The sequence below is a fragment of the Eriocheir sinensis genome, chromosome 55 (assembly GCF_024679095.1).
Source record: "Eriocheir sinensis breed Jianghai 21 chromosome 55, ASM2467909v1, whole genome shotgun sequence".
NCBI classification, from domain to species: domain Eukaryota; kingdom Metazoa; phylum Arthropoda; class Malacostraca; order Decapoda; family Varunidae; genus Eriocheir; species Eriocheir sinensis.
Window position 1 is genome coordinate 990,374 of NC_066563.1, and position 20,923 is coordinate 1,011,296.

The window sequence follows — 20,923 nt, forward strand, 5'->3', positions numbered from 1 at the left end:
AGAGACGATTTTTTTGGTGTGCGTGATGATTTATCCTGTTTTCTATAGTATAACAACGCAATTACCTACTTTCCTCTTTCTGTGTTATCATTAGTGTTATCTTAAATACCAAGAAAAAAATAAATTGCTTGTTATAATGCTAAAACGAGACCACAGGAAGACATGTGAAAGGATTCGAACACAGTCTCCGTTATTTTATTTATTTATTTTTGTATGCTGGTCTTGTGACATTTCCAACAACACAACTAACTTCTCTTTATATCATCATTAGTCTATTTATATGCTATCGTAACAAGGGAAACTGACTGACTTATGCCAAAACCAGACAAATCGAAGAAATATATGAAGGGACGCAAAGAAATTACTATCAATCAATCAAGGGCTCAATAATTTTTTTCTGATGGTCGTCATTTTTCCCATTTTTGCACTATGACAATACAACTAACTTATTTTTCTCATTATTACGATTAGTCTACCTTAATGGCACCACAACAAAAGCTACCAGAACAAGACAGGCCGAAATCAAGTCAAGGGATTCGAACACACTCCATTATTTTCTTTTGTGCTGGCCTAATGATATACCATATTTAGCACTGTATCAAGACAATCAACTTACAGTCTTCTTAATTTCTCCGAGTGTTTTTTTTATAATACCAAGAGAAATTGATGTTACCAAAACCAGACCAAGCGAAGACATATAAAGGGATTCGAACACAGCCTCCATTATTTATATACCCAAATTTTACCACTATATCAAGACAATCAACTTAAAATCCTCTTTATTTCTCCGAGTCTTTCTATAATACCAAGAAAAATTGATATGTTACCAAAACCGGACCAATGGAAGACATGGTAGAGGGAATCGAACCCACGCCCCATTGTTTACACTTTGCCTCGTGTCGAAGGAGCCGAGTTGTCTGAGGTGAAGGTATAGGAGATTAAGAAGGGAGGAGACATATAATTACCCATGTGAGGTCTAATCCTGTGGGGCCGGGGCGGGGCAGAGGTTTGAAGCAGGGCGGAGACGGGGCAGGGATGAGGCAAGGTGTGTAGCGGGGTAGGGATGAGGCAAGGTGTGTAGCGGGGCGGGGCAGAGGTTTCCAGGTGTGTAGTGGGGCGAGGACGGGGCAGAGATGTGGTGGGGCGGGGCAAGATATTTGGTGGGGCGGGGACAGGGCCCGGCCAGAGGTGTGTAGCGGGGCAGGGATGTGGGAAGGTGTGTAGCGGGGCGGGGATGGGGTAGAGGGGTGTGGCGGGGCGGGGAACGGGGCAAGGTGATAATTTTTCATTGCAGGTGTTAAAGCAGTCATTTGCAGTAAGGAACACACAACTCTGACAGTACTTGACAACATAATAAATAATTCATGAAAGCTTTCCTAGTTTTTCCACCTTCATATTATGGTTAAGGGACATGTATTTCATCCCTTAACTATAACACGGAGGCGTAATATCGTATTTTGGAGGCGCGTAGTGATTCTCAATAATTACCATTTCCTATTTATCCACAGCTGCCATGCTTTCTATTAACCAATCAGCAGCTTGTGGACTTGGGGTTGTTAGGTTTGGAGGTGGGGGTGGGGACTTTTGCCACTCAAGTATGTGGCACTATATCTATTCCAGGATAAAGTCAAGCTTGTAGTGTCCCATCTTTTGAAATTATTTTATAATTTTTCTTTAAAACTGAATGGTTTTGACACAACTTCTTTTGGTGATATATTCCAGTGATTTACTGCTCTCTGGAAAGCTGAATTTTCTTACATCTTATTTAGTCATATATAACTTCTTGTAATGTCTGGGTAGTAGATATTCATTAATTTCAACTTTTTTTCCTTTTATGCATTTAGCTAATTAAAAAGCATGATCATATTGCCTCTTTCTTTGTATGTTTTTTCTTCATAACTGAAATCTCTCAGGTGGACAGGACAGAGGTGTGTAGTGAGACAAAATGGGGACTGGGCAGAGGTGAAAAAGCATTTTATTTTACCTAAAATGAAGTCACTCTGAAACAGACTGCTGAGGTCAACTTAAGCTTTACCATATTTTTTTTCTGATAGATTTTAGAAGTGCTATTCATTACCAGGATAACTGTCTTTCACAAGTCTAACACATGAAAAACTATTTGAGCGATCATAGTTTTATTTATGTATTTATTTCAGCAAGGGAGACATCTCACAGACTCTTAAACAAAGTAGCAATAAAAAGGCTCGCCAAGCACTTCTCCATCTAAAGAAAAACAGAACACGAGGTTAATATTTTAGCAGTGATGAGTTACTATTTGACAGAAATATATTATTAATTTTGGCAACAATAAATTAGTATATCAGCAGTGCTAAATTACTATCTGTTAGGGTTATGTTAGTCCGAAGCAGCAAGATGTGGCAGGGTGTGAGCTGAGTGGCGGCCTGCTTCACCCTTATAATTATGGAAATTTACTGGACAAGACAGGTTCTCCTAGAGAAAATGCACTTGTGATGATGAGCATGGTAGCAACTGTTTCAAGTTGATTTCACCAATATAATAGGTTTACAATTTTGGGAAGGAGTATTTTTAATATGGCACCCATTGATAAAGCTAGAGTTTAGTTCCAGGTCTCTATCTCTATAAAATCAGAAAACTCACAAGCAGTATCTGCAATTTTCACATTTAAAACCCCGATTTTTTCCTAGCACAAGCAACATGGACATAGCGGCTGCTTTCTCCACCTATGGCTCCTGCGTTGAGCGTGAGGCAGAGCTAAGGGAAGGTGTGCAGGCAGCTGTCAAGGACCTGGAGAAGACATCCTATGCCATCAGCACCATATTGGAGAAGATACACAATGCTCAAGGGATACAGGTACATCATGCTGCTCCTCAGCCCCAGCCTCACTCATTTGATTATATGTAACTGAAGTGTGCATAGCTCATCATCTCTAAGGAGAGGATGTGAATCTTATAGAAGCCAATCAGGAAAGTATTCCCTTGGAAGAATTACTGGTACGTATGTATGAAGCAGAGATCCTATTCTTTTGTCTTGAATAGCCTTCATCCATCTGCCTCCCTTATCACTACAAGTTCATTGTTATTTGCTCATTTCCAGGTTCAGAAGCATGGAAAGCTAATTTGATTTTTATCACTGGCACAGTTTTGCTCTTTTCTAAAGTAATGCAGTAAAGTCTTGTATTACTGTAAGTATTGTATATGTTTCATTTCTGATATTTATTAGACTTTCAAATAAAACCTGCCTCACAATGACAATACTAATTACTTAATTTCCACAGAACATAGAGGCTATCTGTGCTGAGTGTCATCAAGAGCTGACCAAAATCCCAGCCCTCTATCAGGCCTTACAGGAGAAAGTGCCACCTGGGGAGTTTTACCGCTACCACCACAACTTTCGAGGCACCACACATCGCCTGGTGGCTGCCACCTGTTTCATTACCTACCTTGAAGAGAACAGGTGTGTGGGAGTGCTTTCATCATATATATCTATATCTATATCTATCTATCTATCTATCTATATATCTATATCTATCTATCTATCTATCTATCTATCTATCTATCTATCTATATATATATATATATATATATATATATATATATATATATATATATATATATATATATATATATATATATATATATATATACCCTTACATTTTTTGGGGGCCCCGCATAATCACTACTAATAATTGATATCATGTCATAAAAAAGGGTCTTTAAGAATAAAGATCTTGTATCATAGTAGGTCTTTGGTACTGAGGTTTATGGAGCATTGTAAGAAAGTATATTAATGTCATGGGTATTGCAAACATGTCTGTGTGTGTACACACTTAATGTTCTCAAAGTTCATCTCTACAAATAAAGAAAGAATACTGATCGATAAAATTCACCACCACGTCACATTAATTTTGTATTCGTGCATATTCTTGAAAAAAAGACGTTCTCTAGAAAGGCGAAGGGTGCGTGGAGACATGATCGAGGTTTATAAATGGATGAAGGGCTTTAATAAGGTTTTGTTGGTAAGAGAACCGGTAGGACACAAGTAATGGGTTTAAACTGGATAAATTCAGATTCAACAGGACATAGGAAAATTGGTTTACTAACAGGGTGGTGGATGAGTGGAATAGGCTTAGCAGTCATGTGGTGAGTGCCAATATTGTGTCACATTCAAAATAGACTAGATAAATTTTCATGGACAGCGATATTAGGTGGGAGCTTAGGGTCAAAGGAGCTGCCTCGTACAGGCCTACCGGCCTCTTGCAGACTCCTGCGTTCTTATGTTCTTATGTTCTTATTTGGCCCCAATAATCTAAACTACAATCTCCATGATTTTCAAAGAAAGCACGCACAAGAGGAAATATAGATAGATAATTTTTTACTGCATTTTAAGCTTAATTAACCATCGGAACATCATAAGGGTGGGAATGGATGAAGACTGACCAAAGTTATTGTGTCACCACTTACATAAATTTAAAAAGTTAGTCAAAATCTACTTGTGAAATAATGAATATATACCCTTAATCCTCACCTGCCTCCCTTGCAGGTTACCCATGCATGAGGAGGTAGCCAAGGCCCTGGGGCTGTGTACACACCGAGACCAGGGCTTCCACCTCGACCTGGAGGACTACCTGCAGGGCACCCTCAGCATCAGCCATGAGCTCTCCAGACTGGCAATCAATTCTGTCACGGCAGGTAGGTTCTTGCACTGCTGAAGGAGGAGGGTGGTGCAATTGGCCTCCCCTTATTTTCTATTTTTTCTGATATGATTCATAAAAACAATATATATACAGTACTCTTTATTCCACTCCATAAGTGAGAAGTATTTGCAGTTTTTATTGATTTCTGTCACTTTTCTTCCTTTGTGTCATTCTTGTTTCTTATTCATAGATATTGTCATTTAATAGTGAGTCAGAGACTTTTTTACGGCTTGTTACATTTCTCCCCTTGGTTCAACAGGGGACTATGCACGGCCATTCCATATCAGGCAGTTTTTACGTGACCTCCATGCTGCCTATTCCCTCCTTTTCCCAAAAAATGAACTACGGAAGAAATTTGATGAGCTGAAGTACTCACTGAAGAAGACTGAGGAGGTAGTGTACAACCTGTCTCTGCGTGGCCTCAAGCCTCCGGAAATGGAAACCTCAGGCTAAGGAAGTGGAATTGCATCTGAAGTAATATCCCAGTGGTTTAACTTTTGTACTAGATATCTACCCAGATCTCATCTACCTGATTAAATGAATGTATGAAAATTCCAAGTGGTCTGATCTAAACAAGACCTATATAATTTTTAATATGAATTTTTATATATGTGTGATGTTTGATTTTTGTTCTTTGAGGAAGGCTGTCCAGAACAAAGCATTACATTCCTTTCCGCTTACTTCATTTTGGGTCCAAGGTCAAAGAGAGGGTCTTCAGGGACATTGAGTGAAGGGTGATTTAGAATATAAGTTGAGGGTCACAGCAAGGAAAGGTGCCTACCCTCCTATGGCAAGTCTCGAAATGCTTTAAAATTGAATAGTAATTATTCAATATTCACCCGAACATATTATAAACCAGGGACTTAAATATTTGGTACAAAGCCTTCAGATCTTATTTTGTTATTCTTGATAGAAGTCACATGATGTCAGTTAGTCGTAATGATGATTAAGGGATTTAAAGTTGTGGCTGTAGTAAGTAATATGGATGCAGTAACAGCTTGACCCACTTGCCTAACATGCAACTAGTCCATTCTGTCCAAGGTGTATTCATTACATGTAAGGTGTAAAGTTAACTTGTGGGTGTGGTGCAGTAAGTTAAGTGTATGTGTGTAATTCACCCACGGCCCGATCATGAATTGGACTCACAATCTACAGCAAGTACCCTCCCGGCAAGAGCAAGTTCATTATAGTCGATCTCTGGGTATTGCTGGGGCCTCACACACCACACCCCCCACCCCCTCCCCTCCTTGTCAGTGGAAAAATCCTGGTCTGAGCAGGGCTTGAACCTCCGTCTGTCAGGCTGTGGAGCCTGACGGCGCAAAGCTTTAACTGATTGGGCTATCAGAGTGGTGTGTGTGTGTGTGTGTGTGTGTGTGTGTGTGTACACATGGATTCACACACAAGAAACACTGTTGATCATAATCTCAACTTATTACCGTGTGTTCTCAAAGTACTGTATGTATGAGTGTTTGTTATCCTTCACTGTTTCTTTGCATCTCTCTCTCTCTCTCTCTCTCTCTCTCTCTCTCTCTCTCTCTCTCTCTCTCTCCTGTGTATTTCTCTTGAAATTGTAGTGATTTAAAACTGTGTTAAATTACAATATACATATTTAGATTGTAATTAAATTATGTATGTGTAAAATGTAGAAATTAAACATGCCTGTAAGTTAAATTTGGATGCTATTTTTTATCTGAAATTCTCAAGCACTATATATGACTATACCCATGTGTAGCAGATATAGTCTAGTCACTCAGTGGCAAAGGGTTTCAACACTTTTTTTCTTACTGAGCTGCTGACATGTCATAACCTTTGCACTGTCACCTTTCCTGTATCATGGGATAGCCACAGTCACCACTTTTGCAAGCCTGCACTAAGTGTTCCCAAATGGTGTTCAGTGTCACAACTTGGGCTTCATTGATCCCACTGTTCAGTGAGGTAGTTGTGGAAATGCCTTAACAAACCCTGTCCATGTAACTGATAGAATAGTATAGTAATGTTGATGACCATCTGTCATAAAGTTTCTTGTGTACCATGCTTATTTTTTCCATGGGCAATGAAGTTGTTCTCAAGCGTTTTCATCATTTGCTGTGAAGAAATGTGAGTGCCTATATAAGTTATGTCTAGTTTTATTATTACTTGCTTTATTATTACTTAGTGAAATATTGAATCACTGGTGGGGACATATGCCATGAGGTATATTACCAAAATGCTTATGTCCATGTTATAGTTTGAAAAAGCACCAAGACAAAGGTTGTGTGCATATTAGAACTATGAATGATTCACTAAACAGAGATTTACATTTATGATATACTCATGGTATGATCTGTCTAGAGTTAATTATGAATAATATCTGATATTTGTAATTCCTGAAATAGTAATTGTAACATGTTGCTATTATTATTATTATTATTATTATAATTTTGAGGATGTGTGGCCACATGGCAATGGTTATCATATCTACTGTTCATTATTTTTTCATTACTATTGTTAATTAAACCCAGTAATAGCAATGTATGCACCTTACTGTTTCTTTTGTACATTTTTGAATCCTGAGTTAAATTTCCCTACCTAACTTATTAGCCAGCCCAAGGTTTTGTATAATTACCAAATAAATTGTTAAATAATTTATATTTCCTTATGTCAGAGTTTCACCACTCCTTAATTGTTTTCTTAAAGAAAGGGGTGGGGTGGGGGGGGGGGGTAACTTTTTTATGATCACATTCTTATGTATCTATCTCACCCAACCGTGCACCAGACTGGCGGCGTGGAGCTTGTGCTTAATAACATAAAGGCTCTGCGACGGAGGCATCAATTAACGATACTACATGCCTGCTAAAGCTCTTTATTTATAGCTCATGACGCCCCGCCCTCTCTGGGAACTCCCACCGAGGGCAGGGCGGCCATGCCAAGGCTTCAGTTCATCATACACTCCCTTTTCTTTTTGGCACAGTTACGCCTCCGTCCTCTGTGTGATACATTAAAGCAATAAAAGAGGAGTAAAAAGAAAAGTGTAATAGTGGAAACAAACTAAAGGACAGAAAAGAGAAATGCAAAAAAAGTCCAGAGTCAGCTAAAGAAAATAGAAAGCAAATGTAGTGAGTGGAAGCAAAGTGTAGCTACAGGACAGGGTGAGGCATATAGGTGTGCGCAGTGAAGTAACCAGGAGTGCGTAGTGAAGTATTTAAGTGTAAAGAAGTACCGGAGGACCAGAGAGGCGATACAACTTGCTCTTGCTGTACAGGTGAAGAAGAAGAAGAAGAAGGGTGCTGATAAGGGCCGCCACTCGCCACGCAACAAAATAATGGAGAAAAATGTACCCTAGTTTAGATCACATTTCATAGGGATTTTGTGCGTCTGAAAACAATGGGTGCGGGCGTCCATTTTTAAAGGTCCGGCAGCTGGCGTCCATTTTTAAAAGTCCCGCCGCGGAATGTTTTGGCGAGACACGTGACCGCCGCCCTTCTTCTTCTTCTTTTGACCTGTTCCGCTTTGTACCGCTTCATGGGTCCTGCACTTCTATACCTTACACCATGCACTTAATTACTTCACAGTGCACACTTTACACTTCACCCTGAACTAATGTGTTTTTTCTGCTCTTTTCTTCCCCTGACTTTGCTTTTCTATGTCCTTTTATTAGCTTACACTATTACACTTTTCTTTTCACTCCACTTTCATTGCTCAGTTCTTTTTTTCCCAACACCACGCCAAGAAAATTTTTGTGAAAGGCATTATAAATCCGCCGCGTCCCGACCCTCGCCTCGTCTGCGCCGGCCAGGACTTCGGCGGTCACTGGATCTCACCTCGGACACTACACCTCATGGCATGCAGTTATATTAAAGTTTTATATGCCTAACTAATGACTCTATTAATACAGAAATCCAGGACAACAAGACAAAGGACGTAATTAATAGGGAATTCGGCGGTCATTGCACCTCCGCTCGGACACTACAGCTCATGGCATGCAGTTATATTAAAGTTTTACATGCCTAACTAATGACTCTATTAATACAGAAACCCCGAGCAACAAGACAAAGGACGTAATTAATAAAGGAAGTCATCAGCCGGGGAAGCGAAGGATCCTCCCCCCGTGACGTCACAAGCAGCTGACGGAGGAAAACAAAAGGTACAGAGGCGCAATAGCCATTTTCCCCCATTTTCCCCGCTAATAACGCCTGATTGACAATGATATCAGGCTCCACTTAATTCTCTGGCCAGCGAGTCGTGCCGTGGGTAAGCGAATGGCGGATCGGGGCCTTAGAAGCTGGATAAAAGGGACTTGATGGGAGCACAACTTGGCTTGACAACAAAGGCAGTGGGTGATGTCGTTGTATCGGGCTGCTTTTTATAGATTAGCAAAATAGTGCAGAAAATGGTGATCAAAGAGGAAATAGAATGGAAAGAAGATGAAGATTGCTAATGAGTTTTAAGAGGATCAATATAGAAGACGAGGAGGAGGAGGAAGAAAGGTGGAAAACAATAGCAAGGGAAGGAAAAGGAAGGAAGACAAGGCAAGACTGCTTTTTATAGATAACCACGTTCTCTCTCCCCTCGCCAGGTTCAACGTACATGGCGAAGGCTGCAGGTGTCTCTGTACGACGCCAACACCATAATGGGGAAATAGTAACTGCGGGGTATTGCCTTGAGTTGGGAGTGTGTCGTGGGAGGGCCTCCACGACACAAAGAACGGTCATTTTTATCGTGTAGGTTTAGGCTGCTTAGTGGTGTCGTTGAGCCGCTGGGAGGCACGTGGAAAGGTGTGTTGCCTTGCTCCTAAGTTTAGTTGAAGAGATGCATTACTGTCGTTCTTCAGAGACTGGCTAATTGGTGATAGGGACGTTTAACAGTTCAGTGGCCATTGCTCTGACACATTGTTGTTGTTTTATGGTGACGTAAACAATGCTTGACTGCTGTGGTGTTATGTGGTGATACAGCTGGGGGAGTTTAGAGAATGGTGTGCTTGTTTCTACTCGCCATCAATTCCTAAATATTTTTTTGTGCAAACCTAATTACTTTATCATTCTTTACAGTGAGATACAAGCACTGAATGGGATAAATGCAATGCAGTTTTAAAAGTGATAAAACTTGAGAAACTTTTCAAGGGTGTCTGATGGTGACCTGGGTGTCAGTGCATAACCTGCTGCCTCTAAAGCAAGCTCTTCACTCTGTCCAAGAGAAGGGTTTTCTTGGGACTTTGAGGAAGCAGGTTGCAGCAAAATGCTGTACTGACAAGTAGCAGAGACTGAGGCAAAGTCAGGCAGTGTAGCAGCCACGCACATTCTTACCTCTGACCTGAGTTGAACCAAGATGGGAGGTGCTGTGAGTGCTGGGGTGGACAATGATGACCTTGTGGACAACCTCAAGGCTGCCAACTATATCACCACACCCCTCCTGGAGCGGGTGTTCCGGGCCGTGGACCGTGGGGACTACTTCACTGCAGAGAACAGGGAGCAGGCCTACCGGGACAATGCCTGGAAGAAGGGAAACCTGCACCTATCTGCTCCATGTATATATGCCAAGGTGGGTGAAACAACGCTTAGAAATTAGTGGTATGTTCTTAGGATTGTGATTTTAATATCAGTAAATGTTCAGCCTGTAATGTTAAGCATTACCGTAGATGCCAGCAGTTAGTTAACAGTAAATATGGATGCAGTTTTCCTCCACTAATGTCTTTTTCTTACTCATTATGGTATTAGCCTCACAAGCTTTGACATATTAATTTACTCATCTACTTTTACCAGTACTTTATACCATCTCTACTATGGATATCAAATACCTAACTAGTCAACAAGATGGTCATTGAGTCGGTGGCTACTCGTAGACCGGTGATTAAATTTTGTTGTATTATCCATCAAGACACTCATTCCTTTTTAAGTACGGGCTTACTTTCTTAGCAAAAGAGGGAAGATAGTTTTGATATATCAATAAAAAGGCCAAAGAGACTGAGATGAGCACTGAGGCCAAGCACCCCAACTTTACATATGTCACAATTTGTCTATGGGAGTAAATATGCTGCTAGATTGTGGTATCAGATAGGGAATATGATACATGAAAGAAGAATTCTTATATCATCCTAAAAGTAAGATAAATAAGTCTTTTTTTTCCTATCATATGTAATAACGGTATTATTCTAGTGTTTGCCCATACTCACCCCTCGCAACCAAAATTGGCTAGGGGGCCATTGAGACTACGGGGAATGCGGTGGTAAACATGAAATGCGTCGCAAATGCATAGTTTTTGAGTTGTGGGGGATTGAAAAATACCCTAGATGTAGGGAAATTCCTTACAATTACTTAGATGTAGGGAAATTTCATACATGCCGGTTTTTTTTACAACGTACGGAAACCACGCAATTTCACTCTCTCCATACCAAAGGGGGGTTCAAAGGGGGCGAAGCCCCCCGTTACAGCATTAAGATCAATGAAGCATCTAAACGGTAAGTAATCTACGTCATAGAAATCTTGCAACCATCATATATGACTATGTATTAACTTACTGGTAGCACGTACGAACGCGTGAAGCAGGTTTGGTATCACATACGAACGCGTGAAGCAGGTCCGAACGCAGGTTTCTTTTGTTCAATATCCCTCAATTAGCTGTTCGGTTGGGGCATTTTAAGATGGGGGGGGCGCAGCCCCCCCTTTGGTTAGCATGGGGGTCGAGGGGGGCAAAGCCCCCTCGTTAGCAGGTCGTAAAGTTTGGTTGGAGTAGTTTAAATATGCTCCCCCACCCAAATACCCCGACTTCACGCGGGTCCCCCAAGATCGTTGGGGGAAGGGGATTAATTCGGCTTCTTCTTTACTTTTAAGTACTTTGTTTTTTTAACTATGATATATGGAGGCGTATTATCGTATTCTGGAGGCGCGGAGTCAATATCCACAATCACCTTGTATACTGGGAATACGAACCCGTGAAGCAGAAGCGAGAGCCTGCACTTCCTGTACAACCCGCAGTACTGTTTAAGGCGCAGCGTTGGACGGATCCCGGCTAGCTGGTGGTTTTACTTGTGTCAGTGATAAACAATGAAGATACACTGTGTTTGGTGCCACGGACTCTACTTGGAGGACAGAAACCTTGCGATGAGGTGACAACCTACTAGAGAGGGCATGAGTGTAGTGTAGGCGGTTTATGTGAGCACAGATGGCCTCCGGCGCCACGCCAGATGGTGAGGTGAGCATCGTTTGGTGGGTTCACTACGCTTCTCTCCCAAAACAAACTTGGGGATCCAGTGAGTGCGTGGTTTCCGTATGGGAAACACTAAATTCGTTGCAAACGCTTATTTTAGTGGTGGTGGGAGTAAAATTACCTAAATTTAGGGAATATACCTAGATCTAGGGAGTTTTTATCCCCCCCCCCACACACACACTAAAAAAATATGCGATTGTGACGGATTTTGTGTCCCCCACCCGAAACTCCGCATTCCCACCAGGTCCCCAGGCTTATATGGGGGGGGAGGGGGGAGTATGGGCAAACACTAGAATTTTACCGTAATTACTTATGCTAAATACAGTTTTTTTTTTTTTTTTTTTTTTTTTTTTTTGAGGCAGAATAACTCTTCTCATCTTGACATAAAACAGAGTGACTCCCTCTCGCCAGGTGATGGAGGGTCTTCAGCTCTCCCCCGGGCATTCCTTCCTCAACCTGGGGTCTGGCACGGGCTACCTGTCCACCATGGCTGGCCTCATTGTTGGTGGGTCTGAGGGGAGCCTCTCATGCAAATTAAAATGTGTCAAATGTTTTGGGATATAACTCACTGTCATAACTTTCATAATGTACATACTAGTGAAAAGTCAGCTGTCTTACAATATTATAAATGTTCTGGTATAAGAGCCAATGAATATCTGAAACAGTTTCTCTGTTAGTGAAATAGTTTTAACCCTTATACCCCGTGATAAAATGAGTGGGCGGTTTTAAGTTACGTACACAAAAAACGGGTAACTAGTGTTAGTAGGTGTTCCCTTGCTTACCTTAGTGTTCAGTCAAATTATTGTAACAAATACTGGGACAATTATATATCATTTGAAAGCTTAGAAGTTGCTCTTTGCTGTAGTATAATGATAAATGAACAAATGGAACTTATATATTCCTTTAGATGGGAAATCTCTGGTATCACCTCACACAAGTCGTCTGACATCATCCTCGTGTCACACACCGCTCTTGTCCAGGTCAATAAGAAGACAAAAAACAATTCTCACGAACTGTCATGTATCATATCATGTGCCTGAAATACTTATTTTCTCATGGAAATACATATATATCTGCTATCTTGCCTAGAAATTAGTAAAAAAATGATAAAATACAGCATACATCGCGACCGTGTACTCACTGCGGGAAAATCTGGAGCCCGACTACAACATAAACAAATCCTTGTAAAAGCTAGAATGTGATTGGCCAAGCATTCAGCATGTTGAAAACAAAGGGCCAATGATAGGGCTTGATGTATGATGCATAGCCTCAAGCATAAACAAACTGCGTCATGAAATGAGTGCGATATTTGAAGAGCGCCATGATCATGGCGTGACGGAGACTAACATAAAAGCTGTGATCATGCCTGATGGGGTATAACAGTTAAAATAGTTACAGTCTTGCTAGTAATGTGACTGATTATGAAGTATCTTCAAAAGGAAATTACTAAATAAAATGTAATGTCTGGTGATTATGAGGTATATCCAAAAGAATATTACTAAATAAAATTTGATCTATGAAACAAATTACATACTGCCTCTTTGTTTAGTGTCATCTATGAGGGAACAAGTACAAGGCTGATGCTGTAATTATAGTCTGTTGAAGTATCTAGCTCACTCTGTCTGAAGAGAACTGACTAGGAAGGTGGTGGTGATTGATGGTGATATAAGGATGACTTTGATTTTCTATCCTGTGACTCTACTTTTTAATTTCTTTAGGTCCATATGGGGTGAACCATGGGGTGGAGCTTCATGCTGATGTGCTCAAATACAGTTTGGAGAGACTAGAAGAGTTTAAGAAGAACTCCCCTGCCATTGACGCCTTCAATTTCTGTGATCCGCAGTTTGTCCAAGGTAAATGTGCTGGTATAAGCAACCCAATAAACTGTAAAAAGCTGGTAAATTAAGAGTAAAGCACTGCCGTTGCCACGGAGATGCATACAAGAGGCCTCAAGCGGCAAAGAGGCAAACTGATAGCCAATACGGTCTGTTGATGCAGACCTTTTTTTTCTGGTAATTTTTTGGTGGATGTTTAATTTTGAAGCTTTTGTTCATGACGCTGACTAGGATGCATTCAGTTTGACAAAACTGATCATTTTGCCACATAACTACAATATAGAGGAAGGCAGTGCAGTGTGGCACTGCAGTTCTCAGTGTGTGTAAACAACAGCCATCAACAGCACAGCAGATGTCCTGAGTTTTCAGTGTGGCTCGTGTTTCAGAACCTCATTCTCTTTGGCTGTCATTTTGGCTGTAGCCAGGACAGGGCCATCTACAAGCATTTTTGCCATGATAGCCCAAGTAACTAAAGGGAAATAATGGGGCTGTCATTTTGGCTGTAGCCAGGACAGGGCCATCTACAAGCATTTTTGCCATTATAGCCCAAGTAACTAAAGGGAAATAATGGGGAGCTTCCATCTCTGTAATATTTGCATGGATGAATGCTCATCTGGGCTGCCTGGTGAGCAAGGAAAGGTTTCAGTGGACCAGTTACTGAATGCAAACAAAAAACAAGAGAAAACAATGGCCAATTGACTTCAACTCATTTTTTCAAATACATAATTTAACATATTTTTATTTTTATTTTTATATTTCCTTTCTTCTAGAATTTGGACAATTGCATTTGTATTTTTAGTTTTTATTTATAATTTCTTGCACTCCAGAATCCAGATACCTATACCTTCTTAGAAGCCATGATGATGTGTCTTTTCTTTCCAGGTAACTGCTTGTGTATGCCACCTGATGTGCGCCTGTATGATCGAGTGTACTGCGGCGCCTCCTGCCCCGAGAGCCGAGAGCAGTACATGAAGTCTCTCATTAAGGTTTGTGAAATATAGTCATGTTGCCTCTTTATGAAATTACTGTGCATAACATGTCCCTTTATTATTGCACTGTCAATCTATGAAATAGTTATTTTATGTAAAATAGTTAATGAAGCTGGGTTTCATAAATCAGAGGATTTTTTATATAATTAGGGTTTCACAAAGGCAGTTCTCACTACTGTCATCACTGCATTATCCTCACTTATATTGGTTTAAAATGTACTTTGGTGCTGGAAGAAAATTGGCCTGCAAAATGATGAATTAATATATAAACGAATAAACATGGAAAATAGCCAGATACGTGAATTTTGTTTGAAGCGTTGAATTTTTAATAATAGCATGTGGGGAAATAAACCTTAGAAAAATAATATTTCATTAAAGCAGTTACTACCAGAATATAGTTGGTAAAGAAAAAGTGAAAGGAAATCATTTGAAATGTAATGATCCATGTTTGTGACCAGCCTGGGGGTGTTCTGGTCATGCCCATCAATGACCAGCTGGTGAAGATGACTCGCAATGGACCAGACACTTGGGAGACTGTCTCCCTCCTCCCTGTCTCCTTTTCCTCCTTGGTGATGCCGGACCCCAAGCACCCTCCTCCTACCGTCTCCCTGCGTGAGTAATTTCTTTATATTTTTTGCTGTGACAATATTTGTTATTTTCCATTTTCTCTTTTTTGCAGCAGCTTAACACTCACACGAGTCCAGCATATGATCAGACTGTGCATAGATAACCTGAAACACAGACTATAAAGAAAGTTTTGTGCACATTAACAACAAACACACCTTTTAAAGTGCATGAACACACTACTTGACACAACACCCCTGAAAATATTTGTGCTTTTACAAAAAATTGAGCAGATGACTGTACTTGTTATCTGGGATGAGAAACTTTTCTTGCCACGGCAACTTAAGTTGTCACCTGAGAATAAGGTGTTAGATGGAATTTAAACATGCATTTTAAACTGTAGTTTAAATACTTTTGATTTTCTCTACTGCACTTCTCATGGTCATTCTTTTTCTGCTTTGTCCCACAGCACTTGTCAACCTCATGTCTGACCTGCAAGACTTATGCCGTCAGCAAGTCCGTGCCATCTTACGTGCTAACATAGACTTGGAGCGGCCGAATTTGTCCACGGCTGCCAACAAACCTGTGACCAAGCACCCAAGGCAACGTGACCGCAGAAACATCCACAGAATTGTTGTCCCATATGTTCCTGTGCCCTTCTATGAACCAGATGATGATGAGGATTCACGCATGCTCTCTGAGGATGAGGATGAGGATGATATACACTTTGAGCAGCGACACACAGCCCATCAAATATCTGCTTTCTTTGAGTTGGCTCGAGACTTTGCTGGGCACAGGAGATCAGAGAGAGAGGAAAGAAGGAACCAGGAAGAAGAAGAGCATGGCAGCAATGATGATGAGTTGGATGAAGAGAATGAGGAGGAAGATGATGATGAAGAGGAGGAAGCCAGCAATGCAAAGTCTAAGAAAATCCGAAACACTTCAAACTCAGAGGAGACACAGGAAACCCCTAAAAAGCCAGAGTCAATCACTGAGAAGCCTGATGAGGAGGAGGATGTGGAAATGGCTCCTGGAAACTCCAATCATAACAGTGGCTCCACTCAGAACAGTGGTCCCACCCAGGCAGCTGCCACTCCTTCAATTGTAGCTGCTTCATCCTCTACTTCTGGTGTAGCACACTCAGACCCTATCCCAGTCCTGGCCCCAGCACCCACTACACCGTCCAAATCAAGCAAGAAGCGTGAGAAATTTGATAGTGGGGTTGGGGATGAAATAGAAAATGGGAAAGGACCAAGCTCAGAAGAGTCGGACCTAGGAGATGAACGTGATGTGGACATGGACATTGATGATTCCTCAGACTCAGACTACTCAGACAACTCTGCTCCACGACTGATGAATTACCTGCTGGATCCAGATGATCCAAGTTGTCCATGTGGTGGGGGTTGTGGTGAGGCCTTCAGAGGAAAGAAATCAGATAAAAAGGAAACTGAAGATGAGGAGGGAGAAGGGGAAAAGAAAGATGAAGAGAAAGAAGAGGGTGGAGCTTGCAAGAAGGCATCAGCCATAGAAACATATTCCACTTACATGCGAGAGAAGATTAAGCTCTTGCCTCTGCCTCTGGCCCTCAAGCTGTACCTGAACTACAACAGAGAGTTATAAGCGTGGTGGGGGGGGCAGTGCCGGCACCCCCACCACACCCCCCCAGTGCCCGAAAGCTCCTGACAGTGCAATGTGTTTGGAGGAAGCCCAATATCAAGGAAGTGGGTGAGAGGCTAACACAGGCTTTCTTAAAGACAGCATGAGGTTGGGTCTTTCAAAGTGTACAAACTCAAGCCAATTTCTGCAGCTACAAGCAGCGCTTCATGAGTCCTAATCACACTACCGTTCCTTACAACACAGGAGGCACAGAAGAGCCTTGGGGATGCTCACTTACTGCAAGGGAAGTGGAAGGGGAAATGGTAATAATGAAAAGTGATAGGGGTTTTGACTAGTGTCTTTCCATTTGTCGAGTTGCTCACTCGCATGTTTAGCCGTTTGCATAAAAAAATGACGACTGAGCATATATTAGTGCAGCAGCAGTTAGTGTATAAAGATATATATATATAATATATATAAAAATCCTGATGGTTGCAGTGTTATATAGAGGTTTGGCAGATTTATATTGACAGAAATGTCTTATTTATTGAGTCTATAGTCATGCCGTGTTACTGTGGTACTGTAATGCTGGAACACACACAGATTGCCACTCACTATATGGCTGTGTTGTGAACCCATGCTAGTTGGATATGTAACTTATTGTGTATGGTATATGGCAATATCAGTTTTCAATTTTCTTTTATATATATACAATTTTGCATCCAATTTCTTAGTCTGGGTCAGTAGGGGATTAGAGCCTGACTGATTACAGAAATCAGTTGAGTTGGGCATTGGTCAGTGGCTGCTGGGTAACACTGCAGAGTCAGGCAACGATGTGAGACACTCGTTTACTGAATGGCCCCGGCAGTATAACATAATGGCATTATCTGTAAAGTTCAACACTATATTTGTGTAAGTGTAAGAGGAAATACTACTTAAGTTACTTCAGGACCAAAGCTTTGCCAAAATAAAAAAAAAGGAAAAAAAAGTGAATTATTCATATACTAGTTAACATTGACAGTTGATATAGTATTAACCTGCTGATATGAAATGACTTGCAAGAGGATTTATTTCAATGCTGTATTGTATAAAATTTTGTTTTGTATGGTTTATTTGTTTCCATTTTCATACATACAGTGCTGGAATTGTATATTGCTTTGAAAATATTATATATCACATATATTTTGCCATTGCAAGAGCTTTGATCCTTTATGAATGGATATATTTTGTAGTCTTCTTGAGTATGTAACCCGAGTCTTGCTTGATCATGCCCAGTGGCATACAAATTTAATGGATGGTAAGGGAAGGAAAGCATATGTTATGAGTCTCAAGATAAAGCTATATGAAAGGATGCCGTGTTCTCATTTCCATTCGTGCCTTAACAAGCACATCTATTCCTATAACAAACAAGTGGCAAATGCAGTTTAAGCCGTATATTCAGGTTATAGCTGCACTTTGATGGTACAGAATATCTGTACAAGCAAATATATCTGAGAAAAATGCTAAGGGAAAACAAAGAAGGGCTTTTTACCAGGGAAATACAACCTCATTTACACTTGTCGATCTGCACAGCAAATGACAATGAATTACATAGAATTACATTGAAAATCAGACCATGTAGACCCCATGGTCCAGACTAGGTGGTCTGTCCTTAAACCTAAGTGATTCTACATTAATCAGATGGCTCCAAAACGTTGCTTTTCTACTCTAGTTAATGTTAAGATCAAGGAAGTGACGGTCGAGCTTGTTTTTAAAGGAGTCAATCGTGTTACACTGAACCACTGACGGTGGGAGCTTATTCCATTCTCGCACTACAACACTGGTGAAGAAAAATTTGGTGTAGTCTGAATTTACTTGTCTACATTTGAGTTTTATGCCACTTCCTCATTCGCAAAGTGTCATCGATCATAAACAATTTTGTTCTGTCTACATTTGTGAAACCATTAAGTATTTTAAAACATTCAATCAGTTTTCCTCGGAGGCGCCGTTTCTCAAGAGAACATGTTAAGGGTGGAAAGCCTTTCTTCGCTTGATAGATGTAAGAAACACTTGTTACAGGAATATAAACCCAGAGCTAATGATCATGCCTGAGCCAGGACAGTGAAATGACCTGGGAACAAGAAACAGAAGAAAACAGCAGGAAGAGATAAAAAGAAGTGGTACATAACAATTGGGGCTAAAGCAAAGGTCATTCCACCACTATAATGACCTCTGTACCTCACTGCGCGTTTTTTGTCTCTGTTCCAATGTGTCTATGGTGTATGAGAAGCCACTTCCTTCCTTCTTCCAGTCCCTCAGATTGTCATTTTTCACGTCCTCATCTTTGCTCTTGCTGGAGAGCGGTCAGAGCCATTCAGCACTCCTCATCATATTCTGCATCCTTATTCTGCATCAGTTTATCATCCACAGCTAAATAATCCATCAACTTCTCTTGTGCTTTCATTGCCCACAAGTGGCTGTGGATTATGTTGTGATGAAAGAATGTTTGCAAAGAACAAAATCCTTCCAGCACAAATGTCTACAAGACATTGACCAATGACCATTTTGTGTTCAAACTGTGATTCAAACAGACAATGCCGTGCCTTGTCAAAACAGTTAGTGGTACTGTATTGCATACACTGGCATCACATGCACAAGCAATAAAGAGTAACACTTATTTCAATAGATGACCAAGTAAGAAGAATAAATCGTAATAGATGACAATCAGAATATTAATATAAAATATCAAAATCACAAGTAATAATGATTATAATTGAAAGCCTAGTAATAACAAAATGTCTGAATACATATGTGATTTATATATATATATATATATATATATATATATATATATATATATATATATATATATATATATATATATATATATATATATATATATATATATATATATATATATATATATATATATATATATATATATATATATATATATATATATATATATATATATATATATATATATATATATATATATATATATATATATATATATATATATATATATATATATATATATATATATATATATATATATATATATATATATATATATATATATATATATATATATATATATATATATATATATATATATATATATATATATATATATATATATATATATGTATTATAGTATGTTAAAATTTGCCTTTGTAGCCTCCACAGTCTTGGTAGTATGTGGGACGAGCCTGCGTTACCAGATTGTATCGTACCCAGAACACTGTATTTTCAGTTTCTGACCCATAACTATTAGAAAAAACATCAATCATTAACGGAAAAAAAAAGAAAAAAATTATAAAGGAATACCAGTATCTACCTGTGTGGGGACCAGTGTTGGGCGCAGCGGCACTACCAGTAGCGCCGCTGCGTAGCGATGGTACTTTTTTTAGTAGCTGAAGCGGTAGTGCCACTCTTTAAGAAAGAGCGGCAAAAACGGTAGCGGCGCTACATTTTTTGGTAGGGCTCGTCACTACTCGCTACTCGGGGTGGACCAACTACGTACGTGATGAAAACGCGAATATGAAACGTGTACAGTTCAGTGGGCTGAGCCGCGGCCCGTCACTCTTGTCAGTCACCTAACGCTCGCTCAGTAGTGTATCTGCGACTGGAGGTGTGGATATTCCTGATCACGGCTCACGAAGCCTTGGAAACTGGTAAAAACTGGGTGAGTCAACTAGCACAGCCGAGGGAGGTGAGTGAATCTTCTAGCCTCACGTACAGGAAGTGTAAAGTGACTTACTCGGAAGTGTAAAGTGACGTACTCCTGACCACATGTGCATGCCAGGTCTTTCAGCCCCCGAGATGGAACACTGTATTGTTACATCTCGAGATTCTTCTTGACCTGACGTGAAGCTTAAGTGTTGTGCAACAAGTCTATGATCAGTTCCAAAGAACTCGGCACTCCGGTAAACCTGCGGTTCTGAAGGATCCTCCAACGAGTCCTGACGGGGATGTGGTCAATCTTCTTAGCTACCCCTCCGGCATTGCTATACCAAGTCCAGCAGTGCAGCTCTGGTCTGGTCTGGTCTGGTAAACGTGAGTGATGACATTCTAATCATTAAAGAGGTGCTGCTTCGCCC

The 20,923-nt window shown here is 40.4% G+C and overlaps 2 protein-coding genes across 12 annotated transcripts; both read left to right on the plus strand.

Annotated features, from left to right (window-relative positions):
- The first annotated feature begins 759 nt into the window (after positions 1-759).
- On the plus strand, positions 760-7,301 carry LOC126983886 (translin-like). 4 transcript variants are annotated; one of them, XM_050837050.1, is made up of 5 exons: positions 760-922; positions 2,667-2,832; positions 3,257-3,435; positions 4,522-4,670; positions 4,935-7,301. In XM_050837050.1, exons 2-5 carry the CDS (start codon positions 2,677-2,679, stop codon positions 5,126-5,128), a joined length of 678 nt encoding a protein of 225 aa, XP_050693007.1. In that variant the 5' UTR covers positions 760-922; positions 2,667-2,676; the 3' UTR covers positions 5,129-7,301. The 4 variants fall into 4 exon arrangements, with proteins under 4 accessions (XP_050693007.1, XP_050693009.1, XP_050693010.1 ...); XM_050837052.1 differs by lacking the exon at positions 760-922 and adding an exon at positions 940-1,045; XM_050837053.1 differs by lacking the exon at positions 760-922 and adding an exon at positions 1,030-1,073.
- A 444-nt stretch (positions 7,302-7,745) lies between these two features.
- LOC126983883 (protein-L-isoaspartate O-methyltransferase domain-containing protein 1-like) lies at positions 7,746-18,192 on the plus strand. Of its 8 annotated transcripts, none has more exons than XM_050837043.1 (7): positions 7,746-7,770; positions 9,703-10,192; positions 12,269-12,362; positions 13,576-13,710; positions 14,575-14,678; positions 15,140-15,293; positions 15,715-18,192. In XM_050837043.1, the coding sequence occupies exons 2-7, from the start codon at positions 9,980-9,982 to the stop codon at positions 16,863-16,865; spliced, it is 1,851 nt and encodes a 616-aa protein (XP_050693000.1). In that variant the 5' UTR covers positions 7,746-7,770; positions 9,703-9,979; the 3' UTR covers positions 16,866-18,192. The 8 variants fall into 8 exon arrangements, with proteins under 8 accessions (XP_050693000.1, XP_050693001.1, XP_050692996.1 ...); XM_050837044.1 differs by lacking the exon at positions 7,746-7,770 and adding an exon at positions 7,892-7,916; XM_050837039.1 differs by lacking the exon at positions 7,746-7,770 and adding an exon at positions 8,672-8,798.
- The last annotated feature ends 2,731 nt before the right edge of the window (positions 18,193-20,923 follow it).